The 20,827-nt window shown below is 51.8% G+C and overlaps 1 protein-coding gene across 2 annotated transcripts in view; it reads right to left on the minus strand.

The window, feature by feature from the left end:
* Positions 1-20,827, minus strand: part of epha7 (eph receptor A7) — a 378,611-nt gene that overhangs the window by 39,114 nt on the left and 318,670 nt on the right. For both annotated transcript variants that reach the window (XM_085997415.1, XM_085997413.1), the window contains exon 13: positions 7,195-7,256. In XM_085997415.1, the coding sequence (XP_085853541.1) occupies positions 7,195-7,256 (62 nt within the window). The remainder of the gene's footprint in view (positions 1-7,194; positions 7,257-20,827) is intronic.

Below are 20,827 nucleotides of genomic sequence, written 5' to 3' on the forward strand. Positions count from 1 at the left end.
ATTGGTATTTGAGCACAGGACAGGCTGAGTGACTGATGGAGGTATTGGTATTTGAGGACAGGACAGGCTGAGTGACTGATGGAGGTATTGGTATTTGAGGACAGGACAGGCTGAGTGACTGATGGAGGTATTGGTGTTTGAGGGGAGGACAGGCTGAGTGACTGGTGGAGGTATTGGTATTTGAGGGGAGGACAGGCTGAGTGACTGATGGAGGTATTGGTATTTGAGGGGAGGACAGGCTGAGTGACTGATGGAGGTATTGGTATTTGAGGACAGGACAGGCTGAGTGACTGATGGAGGTATTGGTATTTGAGGGGAGGACAGGCTGAGTGACTGATGGAGGTATTGGTATTTGAGGACAGGACAGGCTGAGTGACTGATGGAGGTATTGGTATTTGAGGGGAGAACAGGCTGAGTGACTGATGGAGGTATTGGTGTTTGAGGACAGGACAGGCTGAGTGACTGATGGAGGTATTGGTATTTGAGGACAGGACAGGCTGAGTGACTGATGGAGGTATTGGTATTTGAGGACAGGACAGGCTGAGTGACTGATGGAGGTATTGGTATTTGAGGGGAGGACAGGCTGAGTGACTGATGGAGGTATTGGTATTTGAGGGGAGGACAGGCTGAGTGACTGATGGAGGTATTGGTATTTGAGGACAGGACAGGCTGAGTGACTGCCGGAGGTATTGGTATTTGAGGACAGGACAGGCTGAGTGACTGATGGAGGTATTGGTATTTGAGGACAGGAGAGGCTGAGTGACTGATCGAGGTATTGGTATTTGAGGGGAGGACAGGCTGAGTGACTGATGGAGGTATTGGTATTTGAGGACAGGACAGGCTGAGTGACTGATGGAGGTATTGGTATTTGAGAGGAGGACAGGCTGAGTGACTGATGGAGGTATTGGTATTTGAGGGGAGGACAGGCTGAGTGACTGATGGAGGTATTGGTATTTGAGGACAGGACAGGCTGAGTGACTGCCGGAGGTATTGGTATTTGAGGACAGGACAGGCTGAGTGACTGATGGAGGTATTGGTATTTGAGGACAGGAGAGGCTGAGTGACTGATCGAGGTATTGGTATTTGAGGGGAGGACAGGCTGAGTGACTGATGGAGGTATTGGTATTTGAGGACAGGACAGGCTGAGTGACTGATGGAGGTATTGGTATTTGAGGACAGGACAGGCTGAGTGACTGATGGAGGTATTGGTATTTGAGGGGAGGACAGGCTGAGTGACTGATGGAGGTATTGGTATTTGAGGACAGGACAAGCTGAGTGACTGATGGAGGTATTGGTGTTTGAGGGGAGGACAGGCTGAGTGACTGATGGAGGTATTGGTATTTGAGGGGAGGACAGGCTGAGTGACTGATGGAGGTATTGGTATTTGAGGACAGGAGAAGCTGAGTGACTGATGGAGGTATTGGTATTTGAGGGGAGGACAGGCTGAGTGACTGATGGAGGTATTGGTATTTGAGGACAGGACAGGCTGAGTGACTGATGGAGGTATTGGTATTTGAGGACAGGACAGGCTGAGTGACTGATGGAGGTATTGGTATTTGAGGGGAGGACAGGCTGAGTGACTGATGGAGGTATTGGTATTTGAGGACAGGACAGGCTGAGTGACTGATGGAGGTATTGGTATTTGAGGACAGGACAGGCTGAGTGACTGATGGAGGTATTGGTATTTGAGGACAGGACAGGCTGAGTTACTGATGGAGGTATTGGTATTTGAGGGGAGGACAGGCTGAGTGACTGATGGAGGTATTGGTATTTGAGGACAGGACAAGCTGAGTGACTGATGGAGGTATTGGTATTTGAGGGGAGGACAGGCTGAGTGACTGATGGAGGTATTGGTATTTGAGGACAGGACAGGCTGAGTGACTGATGGAGGTATTGGTATTTGAGGGGAAGACAGGCTGAGTGACTGATGGAGGTATTGGTATTTGAGGGGAGGACAGGCTGAGTGACTGATGGAGGTATTGGTATTTGAAGACAGGAGAGGCTGAGTGACTTATGGAGGTATTGGTATTTGAGGATAGGACAGGCTGAGTGACTGATGGAGGTATTGGTATTTGAGGGGAGGACAGGCTGAGTGACTGATGGAGGTATTGGTATTTGAGGACAGGACAAGCTGAGTGACTGATGGAGGTATTGGTATTTGAGGGGAGGACAGGCTGAGTGACTGATGGAGGTATTGGTATTTGAGGGGAGGACAGGCTGAGTGACTGATGGAGGTATTGGTATTTGAGGACAGGACAGGCTGAGTGACTGATGGAGGTATTGGTATTTGAGGGCAGGACAGGCTGAGTCACTGATGGAGGTATTGGTATTTGAGGACAGGACAGGCTGAGTGACTGATGGAGGTATTGGTATTTGAGGGGAGGACAGGCTGAGTGACTGATGGAGGTATTGGTATTTGAGGGGAGGACAGGCTGAGTGACTGATGGAGGTATTGGTATTTGAGGGGAGGACAGGCTGAGTGACTGATGGAGGTATTGGTATTTGAGGACAGGACAGGCTGAGTGACTGATGGAGGTATTGGTATTTGAGGGGAGGACAGGCTGAGTGACTGATGGAGGTATTGGTATTTGAGGACAGGACAGGCTGAGTGACTGATGGAGGTATTGGTATTTGAGGGGAGGACAGGCTGAGTGGCTGATGGAGGTATTGGTGTTTGAGGACAGGATAGGCTGAGTGACTGATGGAGGTATTGGTATTTGAGGACAGGACAGGCTGAGTGACTGATGCAGGTATTGGTATTTGAGGGGAGGACAGGTTGAGTGACTGATGGAGGTATTGGTATTTGAGGACAGGACAGGCTGAGTGACTGATGGAGGTATTGGTATTTGAGGACAGGACAGGCTGAGTTACTGATGGAGGTATTGGTATTTGAGGGGAGGACAGGCTGAGTGACTGATGGAGGTATTGGTATTTGAGGACAGGACAAGCTCAGTGACTGATGGAGGTTTTGGTATTTGAGGGGAGGACAGGCTGAGTGACTGATGGAGGTATTGGTATTTGAGGGGAGGACAGGCTGAGTGACTGATGGAGGTATTGGTATTTGAGGACAGGACAGGCTGAGTGACTGATGGAGGTATTGGTATTTGAGGACAGGACAGGCTGAGTGACTGATGGAGGTGTTGGTATTTGAGGACAGGACAGGCTGAGTGACTGATGGAGGTATTGGTATTTGAGGGGAGGACAGGCTGAGTGACTGATGGAGGTATTGGTATTTGAGGGGAGGACAGGCTGAGTGACTGATGGAGGTATTGGTATTTGAGGGGAAGACAGGCTGAGTGACTGATGGAGGTATTGGTATTTGAGGACAGGACAGGCTGAGTGACTGATGGAGGTATTGGTATTTGAGGGGAGGACAGGCTGAGTGACTGATGGAGGTATTGGTATTTGAGGACAGGACAGGCTGAGTGACTGATGGAGGTATTGGTATTTGAGGGGAGGACAGGCTGAGTGACTGATGGAGGTATTGGTGTTTGAGGACAGGACAGGCTGAGTGACTGATGGAGGTATTGGTATTTGAGGACAGGACAGGCTGAGTGACTGATGGAGGTATTGGTATTTGAGGACAGGACAGGCTGAGTGACTGATGGAGGTATTGGTATTTGAGGGGAGGACAGGCTGAGTGACTGATGGAGGTATTGGTATTTGAGGGGAGGACAGGCTGAGTGACTGATGGAGGTATTGGTATTTGAGGACAGGACAAGCTGAGTGACTGATGGAGGTATTGGTATTTGAGGGGAGGACAGGCTGAGTGACTGATGGAGGTATTGGTATTTGAGGGGAGGACAGGCTGAGTGACTGATGGAGGTATTGGTATTTGAGCACAGGACAGGCTGAGTGACTGATGGAGGTATTGGTATTTGAGGACAGGACAGGCTGAGTGACTGATGGAGGTATTGGTATTTGAGGACAGGACAGGCTGAGTGACTGATGGAGGTATTGGTGTTTGAGGGGAGGACAGGCTGAGTGACTGATGGAGGTATTGGTATTTGAGGGGAGGACAGGCTGAGTGACTGATGGAGGTATTGGTATTTGAGGGGAGGACAGGCTGAGTGACTGATGGAGGTATTGGTATTTGAGGACAGGACAGGCTGAGTGACTGATGGAGGTATTGGTATTTGAGGGGAGGACAGGCTGAGTGACTGATGGAGGTATTGGTATTTGAGGACAGGACAGGCTGAGTGACTGATGGAGGTATTGGTATTTGAGGGGAGGACAGGCTGAGTGACTGATGGAGGTATTGGTGTTTGAGGACAGGACAGGCTGAGTGACTGATGGAGGTATTGGTATTTGAGGACAGGACAGGCTGAGTGACTGATGGAGGTATTGGTATTTGAGGACAGGACAGGCTGAGTGACTGATGGAGGTATTGGTATTTGAGGGGAGGACAGGCTGAGTGACTGATGGAGGTATTGGTATTTGAGGGGAGGACAGGCTGAGTGACTGATGGAGGTATTGGTATTTGAGGACAGGACAGGCTGAGTGACTGCCGGAGGTATTGGTATTTGAGGACAGGACAGGCTGAGTGACTGATGGAGGTATTGGTATTTGAGGACAGGAGAGGCTGAGTGACTGATCCAGGTATTGGTATTTGAGGGGAGGATAGGCTGAGTGACTGATGGAGGTATTGGTATTTGAGGACAGGACAGGCTGAGTGACTGATGGAGGTATTGGTATTTGAGGACAGGACAGGCTGAGTGACTGATGGAGGTATTGGTATTTGAGGGGAGGACAGGCTGAGTGACTGATGGAGGTATTGGTATTTGAGGACAGGACAAGTTGAGTCACTGATGGAGGTATTGGTATTTGAGGACAGGACAGGCTGAGTGACTGATGGAGGTATTGGTATTTGAGGACAGGACAGGCTGAGTGACTGATGGAGGTATTGGTATTTGAGGACAGGACAGGCTCAGTGACTGATGGAGGTATTGGTATTTGAGGACAGGACAAGCTGAGTGACTGATGGAGGTATTGGTATTTGAGGGGAGGACAGGCTGAGTGACTGATGGAGGTATTGGTATTTGAGGACAGGACAGGCTGAGTGACTGATGGAGGTGTTGGTATTTGAGGGGAGGACAGGCTGAATGACTGATGGAGGTATTGGTATTTGAGGACAGGATAGGCTGAGTGACTGATGGAGGTATTGGTATTTGAGGACAGGATAGGCTGAGTGACTGATGGAGCTTTTGGTATTTGAGGACAGGACAGGCTGAGTGACTGATGGAGGTGTTGGTATTTGAGGGGAGGACAGGCTGAGTGACTGATGGAGGTATTGGTATTTGAGGACAGGACAAGCTGAGTGACTAATGGAGGTATTGGTATTTGAGGACAGGACAGGCTGAGTGACTGATGGAGGTATTGGTATTTGAGGACAGGACAGGCTGAGTGACTGATGGAGGTATTGGTATTTGAGGGGAGGACAGGCTGAGTGACTGATGGAGGTATTGGTGTTTGAGGGGAGGACAGGCTGAGTGACTGATGGAGGTATTGGTATTTGAGGACAGGACAGGCTGAGTGACTGATGGAGGTATTGGTATTTGAGGACAGGACAGGCTGAGTGACTGATGGAAGTATTGGTATTTGAGGACAGGATAGGCTGAGTGGCTGATGGAGTTATTGGTATTTGAGGACAGGACAGGCGGAGTGATTGATGGAGGTATTGGTATTTGAGGACAGGATAGGCTGAGTGACTGATGGAGGTATTGGTATTTGAGGACAGGACAGGCTGAGTGACTGATGGAGGTATTGGTATTTGAGGGGAGGACAGGCTGAGTGACTGATGGAGGTATTGGTATTTGAGGACAGGACAAGCTGAGTGACTGATGGAGGTATTGGTATTTGAGGACAGGACAGGCTGAGTGACTGATGGAGGTATTGGTATTTGAGGACAGGACAGGCTGAGTGACTGATGGAGGTATTGGTATTTGAGGACAGGACAAGCTGAGTGACTGATGGAGGTATTGGTATTTGAGGGGAGGACAAAATGAGTTACAGGATAGGACAGAATGACTGCATGATGAACAAGCTGCTATTTAAGGGTGGGAAATATTGTCATTGATAGAGAAGTTGCTATTTGAGGCTGTGACAAGCTGTCACTGATGGAGGAGCTGCTATTTGAGTGTGGGATAGAGTTAGTCATTGCTGGGAAAGATGATATTTAGGAGTGAGATTGGATGTTCTATTTTGCTTGTTTGTGCACTGAGCAGTATAAATCTACCACCAACCACTGGATTCTCTGAGACAGGATACCTCACAAGATTGGTGTTGGCTCAATATCTTCAAAAGAACGATTAATTTTAAAATGAGGCATATGGGGTGCAAACTACTGAAAAAAATACAAGAAGCATGATAGTGATAAAACACACATTTGCATGGTTGTCTTTTTGCATCAATTTGTTTGTGTGACTTATTTTCTGGTCACTTGTCCATGAATGTTTATGAACGATATACAAATAATACAACATTGCAACAGTGACATAACCATCATTCCCTCGAACACTAGGTAGAAATGCAGGAAATGGCTTAGAATTTGCTTATGTCACTTGTTGCCATGGAGATTTTTCTTTTAATTTTGAGGAGGTGACTGGCGCCAAGGAACTTGGGGAGTGAAATGGAGAAGCACCAAGAATCTTTCAATTTAACAAAAAAAAGACTTGCAACATTTGCTGTGCCAATAAAAAGCTGCCACGAGGAAAATTCTTGTCAATTCAGTTGTAGGCCGCAGGGCATTAAATTTTTTTTATTTTTGTCTGCTCCTGTTTATGAACATCTCACTGTCCTATGTGAACAGAGTTTAAGACAACAAAGTATATCAAAATGGATTTTGGTAAACTTTGAACTAATGGAAATCAGCTATTTCTAGATGTGTTACTATTGCAGCCCCTCACCTCCCCTTATTTTCTATCCAACAATTCACAGAGATACCACTGAAAGGCTTGTAAATTTTGAACAGGTCTATAAGAACTGCATTTAAATTCAAATTTTAATATAACCAGCTGAAGCTTATAGAAAATGGTACCAATTTAGTTGATACAGTTTTTAAATATTGGTACAAACCTAGACAGCCCATTCTGATTAAAAGCTATTATATTCTTGAAAAAGATGCAAAATCTTTGACCATTTTCCATTATACATCTTTACAACAATGTGTAAAATTCTGTTTGTTTTGTCACTTACCCGGAGGAATGCATCCAGTGCTCCATTCTCCATGTATTCGATTACAATCATAATTGGTTTACCTGCACAAATAAAGCAAGCTTACTGTAAATGACAAGTTCCTCTGGGTGGTTGCGGAAGCTTTCTCGTTTGATATATTTGATAGTTTTCAAAGTGCTTGGCACAGCTTGCAGCTGCTGCTTGGAACTGCCTATAGTTCCAGGATGTTCATTAAGTAGCACTTAAAGATGCGAGCAATAGATTGATGCAATCACACAAGAAGCCAGAAGGGTTTCTGATATGACTGATACTGTACGTCCTGTATTTCTGGCACGCAAATCGAACAACCCCCACCACCCCCCCCCGCCCAGCAGCAGGAAAAGAAGTTCTATTGATGCAGCCCTGCACAGTCTCGTGTGCATTTCACTGGACTGGGTTGATTGTAAAGCGCCTACGACCTAGACTTTGCTCGGGTTGGGGGTGTGGAGGTAGAAGTGGGACCTTAAAAGTGCCATGTTTTAATTTTGTATTGATGCCGATTTATAAATATGGACATGGTGGGATTCAGGCAGGCACTGTGGGGAAAGGGAGAGGGGATTTTACATCACTGGCAACATTGTGGGGAAAGGGAGAGGGGGTTCTTCATCACTGGCAACACTGTGGGGAGAGGGAGAGGGGATTCTTCATCACTGGCAACACTGTGGGGAAAGGGAGAGGGGATTCTTCATCACTGGCAACATTGTGGGGAAAGGGAGAGGGGATTCTTCATCACTGGCAACACTGTGAGGAAAGGGAGAGGGGGTTCTTCATCACTGGCAACACTGTGGGGAAAGGGAGAGGGGATTCTTCATCACTGGCAACATTGTGGGGAAAGGGAGAGGGGATTCTTCATCACTGGCAACACTGTGAGGAAAGGGAGAGGGGGTTCTTCATCACTGGCAACACTGTGGGGAGAGGGAGAGGGGATTCTTCATCACTGGCAACATTGTGGGGAGAGGGATAGAGGATTCTTCATCACTGGCAACATTGTGGGGAAAGGGAGAGGGGATTCTTCATCACTGGCAACACTGTGGAGAAAGGGAGAGGGGATTCTTCATCACTGGCAACACTGTGGTGAAAGGGAGAGGGGATTCTTCATCACTGGCAACACTGTGGGGAAAGGGAGAGGGGATTCTTCATCACTGGCAACACTGTGGGGAGAGGGAGAGGGGATTCTTCATCACTGGCAACACTGTGGGGAGAGGGAGAGGGGATTCTTCATCACTGGCAACATTGTGGGGAAAGGGAGAGGGGATTCTTCGTCACTGGCAACACTGTGGGGAAAGGGAGAGGGGATTCTTCAACACTGGCAACATTGTGGGGAGAGGGAGAGGGGGTTCTTCATCACTGGCAACACTGTGGGGAAAGGGAGAGGGGATTCTTCGTCACTGGCAACACTGTGGGGAAAGGGAGAGGGGATTCTTCATCACTGGCAACATTGTGGGGAGAGGGAGTTCTTCATCACTGGCAACACTGTGGGGAGAGGGAGAGGGGGTTCTTCATCACTGGCAACACTGTGGGGAAAGGGAGAGGGGATTCTTCATCACTGGCAACACTGTGGGGAGAGGGAGAGGGGGTTCTTCATCACTGGCAACACTGTGGGGAGAGGGAGAGGGGGTTCTTCATCACTGGCAACACTGTGGGGAGAGGGAGAGGGGATTCTTCATCACTGGCAACACTGTGGGGAAAGGGAGAGGGGATTCTTCATCACTGGCAACATTGTGGGGAAAGGGAGAGGGGATTCTTCATCACTGGCAACACTGTGTGGAAAGGGAGAGGGGGTTCTTCATCACTGGCAACATTGTGGGGAGAGGGAGAGGGGATTCTTCATCACTGGCAACACTGTGGGGAGAGGGAGAGGGGATTCTTCATCACTGGCAACACTGTGGGGAGAGGGAGAGGGGATTCTTCATCACTGGCAACACTGTGGGGAAAGGGAGAGGGGATTCTTCATCACTGGCAACACTGTGGGGAGAGGGAGAGGGGATTCTTCATCACTGGCAACATTGTGGGGAGAGGGAGAGGGGATTCTTCATCACTGGCAACACTGTGGGGAGAGGGAGAGGGGATTCTTCGTCACTGGCAACACTGTGGGGAAAGGGAGAGGGGATTCTTCATCACTGGCAACACTGTGGGGAGAGGGAGAGGGGATTCTTCATCACTGGCAACACTGTGGGGAGAGGGAGAGGGGATTCTTCATCACTGGCAACACTGTGGGGAGAGGGAGAGGGGATTCTTCATCACTGGCAACACTGTGGGGAAAGGGAGAGGGGATTCTTCGTCACTGGCAACACTGTGGGGAAAGGGAGAGGGGATTTTTCATCACTGGCAACATTGTGGGGAGAGGGAGTTCTTCATCACTGGCAACACTGTGGGGAGAGGGAGAGGGGGTTCTTCATCACTGGCAACACTGTGGGGAAAGGGAGAGGGGATTCTTCATCACTGGCAACACTGTGGGGAGAGGGAGAGGGGGTTCTTCATCACTGGCAACACTGTGGGGAGAGGGAGAGGGGGTTCTTCATCACTGGCAACACTGTGGGGAGAGGGAGAGGGGATTCTTCATCACTGGCAACACTGTGGGGAAAGGGAGAGGGGATTCTTCATCACTGGCAACATTGTGGGGAAAGGGAGAGGGGATTCTTCATCACTGGCAACACTGTGTGGAAAGGGAGAGGGGGTTCTTCATCACTGGCAACATTGTGGGGAGAGGGAGAGGGGATTCTTCATCACTGGCAACACTGTGGGGAGAGGGAGAGGGGATTCTTCATCACTGGCAACACTGTGGGGAGAGGGAGAGGGGATTCTTCATCACTGGCAACACTGTGGGGAAAGGGAGAGGGGATTCTTCATCACTGGCAACACTGTGGGGAGAGGGAGAGGGGATTCTTCATCACTGGCAACATTGTGGGGAGAGGGAGAGGGGATTCTTCATCACTGGCAACACTGTGGGGAGAGGGAGAGGGGATTCTTCATCACTGGCAACATTGTGGGGAGAGGGAGAGGGGATTCTTCATCACTGGCAACATTGTGGGGAAAGGGAGAGAGGATTCTTCATCACTGGCAACACTGTGGGGAAAGGGAGAGGGGATTCTTCATCACTGGCAACATTGTGGGGAGAGGGAGAGGGGATTCTTCATCACTGGCAACATTGTGGGGAAAGGGAGAGGGGATTCTTCATCACTGGCAACACTGTGGGGAAAGGGAGAGGGGATTCTTCATCACTGGCAACACTGTGGGGAAAGGGAGAGGGGATTCTTCATCACTGGCAACACTGTGGGGAGAGGGAGAGGGGATTCTTCATCACTGGCAACATTGTGGGGAAAGGGAGAGAGGATTCTTCATCACTGGCAACACTGTGGGGAAAGGGAGAGGGGATTCTTCATCACTGGCAACACTGTGGAGAAAGGGAGAGGGGATTCTTCATCACTGGCAACATTGTGGGGAGAGGGAAGACGGGATTCTTCATCACTGGCGACACTGTGGGGAAAGGGAGAGGGGATTCTTCATCACTGGCAACACTGTGGGGAGAGGGAGAGGGGATTCTTCATCACTGGCAACACTGTGGGGAGAGGGAGAGGGGGTTCTTCATCACTGGCAACACTGTGGGGAAAGGGAGAGGGGATTCTTCATCACTGGCAACATTGTGGGGAAAGGGAGAGGGGATTCTTCATCACTGGCAACACTGCGGGGAAAGGGAGAGGGGGTTCTTCATCACTGGCAACATTGTGGGGAAAGGGAGAGGGGATTCTTCAGCACTGGCAACACTGTGGGGAAAGGGAGAGGGGATTCTTCATCACTGGCAACACTGTGGGGAAAGGGAGAGGGGGTTCTTCATCACTGGCAACACTGTGGGGAAAGGGAGAGGGGATTCTTCAGCACTGGCAACACTGTGGGGAAAGGGAGAGGGGATTCTTCATCACTGGCAACACTGTGGGGAAAGGGAGAGGGGATTCCTCATCACTGGCAACACTGTGGGGAAAGGGAGAGGGGATTCTTCAGCACTGGCAACACTGTGGGGAAAGGGAGAGGGGATTCTTCATCACTGGCAACACTGTGGGGAAAGGGAGAGGGGGTTCTTCATCACTGGCAACATTGTGGGGAGAGGGAGAGGGGATTCTTCATCACTGGCAACACTGTGGGGAGAGGGAGAGGGGATTCTTCATCACTGGCAACACTGTGGAGAAAGGGAGAGGGGATTCTTCATCACTGGCAAAATTGTGGGGAGAGGGAGAGGGGATTCTTCATCACTGGCAACACTGTGGGGAGAGGGAGAGGGGATTCTTCATCACTGGCAACACTGTGGGGAGAGGGAGAGGGGATTCTTCATCGCTGGCAACACTGTGGGGAGAGGGAGAGGGGATTCTTCTTCTTCATCACTGGCAACATTGTGGGGAAAGGGAGAGGGGATTCTTCATCACTGGCAACACTGTGGGGAAAGGGAGAGGGGATTCTTCATCACTGGCAACACTGTGGGGAAAGGGAGAGGGGATTCTTCATCACTGGCAACACTGTGGGGAGAGGGAGAGGGGATTCTTCATCACTGGCAACATTGTGGGGAAAGGGAGAGAGGATTCTTCATCACTGGCAACACTGTGGGGAAAGGGAGAGGGGATTCTTCATCACTGGCAACACTGTGGAGAAAGGGAGAGGGGATTCTTCATCACTGGCAACATTGTGGGGAGAGGGAGACGGGATTCTTCATCACTGGCGACACTGTGGGGAGAGGGAGAGGGGGTTCTTCATCACTGGCAACACTGTGGGGAAAGGGAGAGGGGATTCTTCATCACTGGCAACATTGTGGGGAGAGGAGAGGGGATTCTTCATCACTGGCAACACTGTGGGGAAAGGGAGAGGGGGTTCTTCACCACTGGCAACATTGTGGGGAAAGGGAGAGGGGGTTCCTCATCACTGGCAACACTGTGGGGAAAGGGAGAGGGGATTCTTCATCACTGGCAACACTGTGGGGAGAGGGAGAGGGGATTCTTCATCACTGGCAACACTGTGGGGAGAGGGAGAGGGGGTTCTTCATCACTGGCAACATTGTGGGGAAAGGGAGAGGGGGTTCTTCATCACTGGCAACACTGTGGGGAAAGGGAGAGGGGATTCTTCAGCACTGGCAACACTGTGGGGAAAGGGAGAGGGGATTCTTCATCACTGGCAACACTGTGGGGAAAGGGAGAGGGGGTTCTTCATCACTGGCAACATTGTGGGGAGAGGGAGAGGGGATTCTTCATCACTGGCAACACTGTGGGGAGAGGGAGAGGGGATTCTTCATCACTGGCAACACTGTGGAGAAAGGGAGAGGGGATTCTTCATCACTGGCAAAATTGTGGGGAGAGGGAGAGGGGATTCTTCATCACTGGCAACACTGTGGGGAGAGGGAGAGGGGATTCTTCATCACTGGCAACACTGTGGGGAGAGGGAGAGGGGATTCTTCATCACTGGCAACACTGTGGGGAGAGGGAGAGGGGATTCTTCATCACTGGCAACACTGTGGGGAGAGGGAGAGGGGATCCTTCATCACTGGCAACACTGTGGGAGAGGGAGAGGGGATTCTTCATCACTGGCAACACTGTGGGGAAAGGGAGAGGGGATTCTTCATCACTGGCAACACTGTGGGGAGAGGGAGAGGGGATTCTTCATCACTGGCAACACAGTGGGGAGAGGGAGAGGGGATCCTTCATCACTGGCAACACTGTGGGGAGAGGGAGAGGGGATTCTTCATCACTGGCAACATTGTGGGGAGAGGGAGAGGGGATTCTTCATCACTGGCAACATCGTGGGAGAGGGAGAGGGGGTTCTTCATCACTGGCAACACTGTGGGGAGAGGGAGAGGGGATCCTTCATCACTGGCAACACTGTGGGGAGAGGGAGAGGGGATTCTTCATCACTGGCAACATTGTGGGGAGAGGGAGAGGGGATTCTTCATCACTGGCAACATCGTGGGGAGAGGGAGAGGGGATTCTTCATCACTGGCAACACTGTGGGGAGAGGGAGAGGGGATTCTTCATCACTGGCTACACTGTGGGGAGAGGGAGAGGGGATTCTTCATCACTGGCAACACTGTGGGAGAGGGAGAGGGGATTCTTCATCACTGGCAACATTGTGGGGAAAGGAGAGAGGATTCTTCATCACTGGCAACACTGTGGGAAAGGGAGAGGGGATTCTTCATCACTGGCAACACTGTGGAGAAAGGGAGAGGGGATTCTTCATCACTGGCAACATTGTGGGGAGAGGGAGACGGGATTCTTCATCACTGGCGACACTGTGGGGAGAGGGAGAGGGGGTTCTTCATCACTGGCAACACTGTGGGGAAAGGGAGAGGGGATTCTTCATCACTGGCAACATTGTGGGGAGAGGGAGAGGGGATTCTTCATCACTGGCAACACTGTGGGGAAAGGGAGAGGGGGTTCTTCATCACTGGCAACATTGTGGGGAAAGGGAGAGGGGGTTCCTCATCACTGGCAACACTGTGGGGAAAGGGAGAGGGGATTTTTCATCACTGGCAACACTGTGGGGAGAGGGAGAGGGATTCTTCATCACTGGCAACACTGTGGGGAGAGGGAGAGGGGGTTCTTCATCACTGGCAACATTGTGGGGAAAGGGAGAGGGGGTTCTTCATCACTGGCAACACTGTGGGGAAAGGGAGAGGGGATTCTTCAGCACTGGCAACACTGTGGGGAAAGGGAGAGGGGATTCTTCATCACTGGCAACACTGTGGGGAAAGGGAGAGGGGGTTCTTCATCACTGGCAACATTGTGGGGAGAGGGAGAGGGGATTCTTCATCACTGGCAACACTGTGTGGAGAGGGAGAGGGGATTCTTCATCACTGGCAACACTGTGGAGAAAGGGAGAGGGGATTCTTCATCACTGGCAAAATTGTGGGGAGAGGGAGAGGGGATTCTTCATCACTGGCAACACTGTGGGGAGAGGGAGAGGGGATTCTTCATCACTGGCAACACTGTGGGGAGAGGGAGAGGGGATTCTTCATCACTGGCAACACTGTGGGGAGAGGGAGAGGGGATTCTTCATCACTGGCAACACTGTGGGGAGAGGGAGAGGGGATCCTTCATCACTGGCAACACTGTGGGGAGAGGGAGAGGGGATTCTTCATCACTGGCAACACTGTGGGGAAAGGGAGAGGGGATTCTTCATCACTGGCAACACTGTGGGGAGAGGGAGAGGGGATTCTTCATCACTGGCAACACAGTGGGGAGAGGAGAGGGGATCCTTCATCACTGGCAACACTGTGGGAGAGGGAGAGGGGATTCTTCATCACTGGCAACATTGTGGGAGAGGGAGAGGGGATTCTTCATCACTGGCAACATCGTGGGGAGAGGGAGAGGGGGTTCTTCATCACTGGCAACACTGTGGGGAGAGGGAGAGGGGATCCTTCATCACTGGCAACACTGTGGGGAGAGGAGAGGGGATTCTTCATCACTGGCAACATTGTGGGGAGAGGGAGAGGGGATTCTTCATCACTGGCAACATCGTGGGGAGAGGGAGAGGGGATTCTTCATCACTGGCAACACTGTGGGGAGAGGGAGAGGGGATTCTTCATCACTGGCTACACTGTGGGGAGAGGGGGAGGGGATTCTTCATCACTGGCAACACTGTGGGGAAAGGGAGAGGGGGTTCTTCATCACTGGCAACATTGTGGGGAGAGGGAGAGGGGATTCTTCATCACTGGCAACACTGTGGGGAGAGGGAGAGGGGATTCTTCATCACTGGCAACACTGTGGGGAAAGGGAGAGGGGATTCTTCATCACTGGCAACATTGTGGGGAGAGGGAGAGGGGATTCTTCATCACTGGCAATACTGTGGGGAGAGGGAGAGGGGATTCTTCATCACTGGCAACACTGTGGGGAGAGGGAGAGGGGATTGTTCATCACTGGCAACACTGTGGGGAGAGGGAGAGGGGATTCTTCATCACTGGCAACATTGTGGGGAGAGGGAGAGGGGATTCTTCATCACTGGCAACACTGTGGGGAGAGGGAGAGGGGGTTCTTCATCACTGGCAACATTGTGGGGAAAGGGAGAGGGGGTTCTTCATCACTGGCAACACTGTGGGGAAAGGGAGAGGGGGTTCTTCATCACTGGCAACATTGTGGGGAAAGGGAGAGGGGGTTCTTCATCACTGGCAACACTGTGGGGAAAGGGAGAGGGGATTCTTCATCACTGGCAACACTGTGGGGAGAGGGAGAGGGGATTCTTCATCACTGGCAACACTGTGGGGAGAGGGAGAGGGGGTTCTTCATCACTGGCAACACTGTGGGGAAAGGGAGAGGGGATTCTTCATCACTGGCAACACTGCGGGGAAAGGGAGAGGGGGTTCTTCATCACTGACAAAATTGTGGGGAAAGGGAGAGGGGGTTCTTCATCACTGGCAACACTGTGGGGAAAGGGAGAGGGGATTCTTCATCACTGGCAACACTGTGGGGAGAGGGAGAGGGGATTCTTCATCACTGGCAACACTGTGGGGAGAGGGAGAGGGGGTTCTTCATCACTGGCAACACTGTGGGGAAAGGGAGAGGGGATTTTTCATCACTGGCAACACTGTGGGGAGAGGGAGAGGGGATTCTTCATCACTGGCAACACTGTGGGGAGAGGGAGAGGGGATTCTTCATCACTGGCAACACTGTGGGGAGAGGGAGAGGGGATTCTTCATCACTGGCAACACTGTGGGGAGAGGGAGAGGGGATTCTTCATCACTGGCAACACTGTGGGGAAAGGGAGAGGGGATTCTTCATCACTGGCAACACTGTGGAGAAAGGGAGAGGGGATTCTTCATCACTGGCAACACTGTGGGGAAAGGGAGAGGGGATTCTTCATCACTGGCAACACTGTGGGGAAAGGGAGAGGGGATTCTTCAGCACTGGCAACACTGTGGGGAAAGGGAGAGGGGATTCTTCATCACTGGCAACACTGTGGGGAAAGGGAGAGGGGGTTCTTCATCACTGGCAACATTGTGGGGAGAGGGAGAGGGGATTCTTCATCACTGGCAACACTGTGGGGAGAGGGAGAGGGGATTCTTCATCAATGGCAACACTGTGGAGAAAGGGAGAGGGGATTCTTCATCACTGGCAACATTGTGGGGAAAGGGAGAGGGGATTCTTCATCACTGGCAACATTGTGGGGAGAGGGAGAGGGGATTCTTCATCACTGGCAACACTGTGGGGAGAGGGAGAGGGGATTCTTCATCACTGGCAACACTGTGGGGAGAGGGAGAGGGGATTCTTCATCACTGGCAACACTGTGGGGAGAGGGAGAGGGGATTATTCATCACTGGCAACATTGTGGGGAAAGGGAGAGAGGATTCTTCATCACTGGCAACATTGTGGGGAGAGGGAGAGGGGATTCTTCATCACTGGCAACACTGTGGGGAAAGGGAGAGAGGATTCTTCATCACTGGCACCATTGTGGGGAGAGGGAGAGGGGATTCTTCATCACTGGCAACACTGTGGGGAGAGGGAGAGGGGATTATTCATCACTGGCAACACTGTGGAGAAAGGGAGAGGGGATTCCTCATCTCTGGCAGCACTGTGGGGAGAGGAAGAGGGGGTTCTTCATCACTGGCAACATTGTGGGGAGAGGGAGAGGGGATTCTTCATCACTGGCAACACTGGGGAGAGGGAGAGGGGATTCTTCATCACTGGGAACACTGTGGGGAAAGGGAGAGGGGATTCTTCATCACTGGCAACACTGTGGGGAAAGGGAGAGGGGGTTCTTCATCACTGGCAACACTGTGGGGAAAGGGACAGGGGATTCTTCATCACTGGCAACACTGTGGGGAGAGGGAGAGGGGATTCTTCATCACTGGCAACACTGTGGGGAAAGGGACAGGGGATTCTTCATCACTGGCAACACTGTGGGGAGAGGGAGAGGGGATTCTTCATCACTGGCAACACTGTGGGGAAAGGGACAGGGGATTCTTCATCACTGGCAACACTGTGGGGAAAGGGAGAGGAGATTCTTCATCACTGGCAACACTGTGGGGAAAGGGAGAGGGGGTTCCTCATCACTGGCAACACTGTGGGGAAAGGGACAGGGGATTCTTCATCACTGGCAACACTGTGGGGAGAGGGAGAGGGGATTCTTCATCACTGGCAACATTGTGGGGAGAGGGAGAGGGGATTCTTCATCACTGGCAACACTGTGGAGAAAGGGAGAGGGGATTCTTCATCACTGGCAACATTGTGGGGAGAGGGAGAGGGGATTCTTCATCACTGGCAACACTGTGGGGAGAGGGAGAGGGGATTCTTCATCACTGGCAACATCGTGGGGAGAGGGAGAGGGGATTCTTCATCACTGGCAACACTGTGGGGAGAGGGAGAGGGGATTCTTCATCACTGGCAACACTGTGGGGAGAGGGGGAGGGGATTCTTCATCACTGGCAACACTGTGGGGAAAGGGAGAGGGGGTTCTTCATCACTGGCAACATTGTGGGGAGAGGGAGAGGGGATTCTTCATCACTGGCAACACTGTGGGGAGAGGGAGAGGGGATTCTTCATCACTGGCAACACTGTGGGGAAAGGGAGAGGGGATTCTTCATCACTGGCAACATTGTGGGGAGAGGGAGAGGGGATTCATCATCACTGGCAACATTGTGGGGAGAGGGAGAGGGGATTCTTCATCACTGGCAACACTGTGGGGAGAGGGAGAGGGGGTTCTTCATCACTGGCAACATTGTGGGGAGAGGGAGAGAGGATTCTTCATCACTGGCAACACTGTGGGGAAAGGGAGAGGGGATTCTTCATCACTGGCAACACTGTGGGGAAAGGGAGAGGGGAGTCTTCATCACTGGCAACATTGTGGGGAGAGGGAGAGGGGATTCTTCATCACTGGGAACATTGTGGGGAGAGGGAGAGGGGATTCTTCATCACTGGCAACACTGTGGGGAGAGGGAGAGGGGATTCTTCATCACTGGCAACATTGTGGGGAGAGGGAGAGAGGATTCTTCATCACTGGCAACACTGGGGAGAGGGAGAGGGGGTTCTTCATCACTGGCAACACTGTGGAGAAAGGGAGAGGGGATTCTTCATCACTGGCAACACTGTGGGGAAAGGGAGAGGGGATTCTTCATCACTGGCAACATTGTGGGGAGAGGGAGAGGGGATTCTTCATCACTGGCAACATTGTGGGGAGAGGGAGAGGGGATTCTTCATCACTGGCAACACTGTGGGGAAAGGGAGAGGGGATTCTTCATCACTGGCAACACTGTGGGGAAAGGGAGAGGGGATTCTTCATCACTGGCAACACTGTGGGGAAAGGGAGAGGGGGTTCTTCATCACTGGCAACACTGTGGAGAAAGGGAGAGGGGATTCTTCATCACTGGCAACACTGTGGGGAGAGGGAGAGAGGGTTCTTCATCACTGGCAACACTGTGGGGAAAGGGAGAGGGGATTCTTCATCACTGGCAACACTGTGGGGAGAGGGAGAGGGGATTCCTCATCACTGGCAGCACTGTGGTGAGTGGGAGAGGGGATTCTTCATCACTGGCAACACTGTGGGGAGAGGGAGAGGGGATTCTTCATCACTGGCAACACTGTGGGGAGAGGGAGAGGGGATTCTTCATCACTGGCAACACTGTGGGGAAAGGGAGAGGGGGTTCTTCATCACTGGCAACACTGTGGGGAAAGTGAGAGGGGATTCTTCATCACTGGCAACATTGTGGGGAAAGGGAGAAGGGGTTCTTCATCACTGGCAACACTGTGGGGAGAGGGAGAGGGGATTCTTCATCACTGGCAACACTGTGGGGAAAGGGAGAGGGGATTCTTCATCACTGGCAACACTGTGGGGAGAGGGAGAGGGGGTTCTTCATCACTGGCAACACTGTGGGGAAAGTGAGAGGCGATTCTTCATCACTGGCAACACTGTGGGGAAAGGGAGAGGGGATTCTTCATCACTGGCAACACTGTGGGGAAAGGGAGAGGGGATTCTTCATCACTGGCAACACTGTGGGGAGAGGGAGAGGGGGTTCTTCATCACTGGCAACACTGTGGGGAAAGTGAGAGGGGGTTCTTCATCACTGGCAACACTGTGGGGAAAGGGAGAAGGGGTTCTTCATCACTGGCAACATTGTGGGGAGAGGGAGAGGGAGAGGGGATTCTTCATCACTGGCAACATTGTGGGGAAAGGGAGAAGGGGTTCTTCATCACTGGCAACACTGTGGGGAGAGGGAGAGGGAGAGGGGATTCTTCATCACTGGCAACATTGTGGGGAAAGGGAGAAGGGATTCTTCATCACTGGCAACACTGTGGGGAGAGGGGATTCTTCATCACTGGCAACACTGTGGGGAGAGGGAGAGGTGATTCTTCATCACTGGCAACATTGTGGGGAGAGGGAGAGGGGATTCTTCATCACTGGCAACATTGTGGGGAAAGGGAGAGGGGATCCTTCATCACTGGCAACACTGTGGGGAAAGGGAGAGGGGGTTCTTCATCACTGGCAACACTGTGGGGAGAGGGAGAGGGGATTCTTCATCACTGGCAACATTGTGGGGAAAGGGAGAGGGGATCCTTCATCACTGGCAACACTGTGGGGAAAAGGAGAGGGGATTCTTCATCACTGGCAACATTGTGGGGAAAGGGAGAGGGGGTTCTTCATCACTGGCAACACTGTGGGGAAAGGGAGACGGGGTTCTTCATCACTGGCAACATTGTGGGGAAAGGGAGAGAGGGTTCTTCATCACTGGCAACACTGGGGAGAGGGAGAGGGGGTTCTTCATCACTGGCAACATTGTGGGGAGAGGGAGAGGGGATTCTTCTCACTGGCAACACTGTGGGGAAAGGGAGAGGGGGTTCTTCATCACTGGCAACACTGTGGGGAGAGGGAGAGGGGATTCTTCATCACTGGCAACACTGTGGGGAAAGGGAGAGGGAATTCTTCATCACTGGCAACATTGTGGGGAGAGGGAGAGGGGATTCTTCATCACTGGCAACATTGTGGGGAGAGGGAGAGGGGATTCTTCATCACTGGCAACACTGTGGGGAAAGGGAGAAGGGGTTCTTCATCACTGGCAACACTGTGGGGAGAGGGGATTCTTCATCACTGGCAACATTGTGGGGAGAGGGAGAGAGAATTCTTCATCACTGGCAACCCTGTGGGGAAAGGGAGAGGGAATTCTTCATCACTGGCAACATTGTGGGGAGGGGGAGAGAGGATTCTTCATCACTGGCAACACTGGGGAGAGGGAGAGGGGATTCTTCATCACTGGCAACACTGTGGAGAAAGGGAGAGGGGATTCTTCATCACTGGCAACACTGTGGGGAGAGGGAGAGGGGATTCTTCATCACTGGCAACATTGTGGGGAGAGGGAGAGGGGATTCTTCATCACTGGCAACACTGTGGGGAAAGGGAGAGGGGATTCTTCATCACTGGCAACACTGTGGGGAGAGGGAGAGGGGATTCTTCATCACTGGCAACACTGTGGGGAAAGGGAGAGGGGGTTCTTCATCACTGGCAATACTGTGGAGAAAGGGAGAGGGGATTCTTCATCACTGGCAACACTGTGGGGAAAGGGAGAGGGGAGTCTTCATCACTGGCAACACTGTGGGGAGAGGGAGAGGTGATTCTTCATCACTGGCAACACTGTGGGGAGAGGGAGAGGGGGTTC

The sequence above is a fragment of the Somniosus microcephalus genome, chromosome 9 (genome assembly GCF_052327205.1).
Source record: "Somniosus microcephalus isolate GS21.2 chromosome 9, FLI_Smic_1.0, whole genome shotgun sequence".
NCBI lineage: Eukaryota > Metazoa > Chordata > Chondrichthyes > Squaliformes > Somniosidae > Somniosus > Somniosus microcephalus.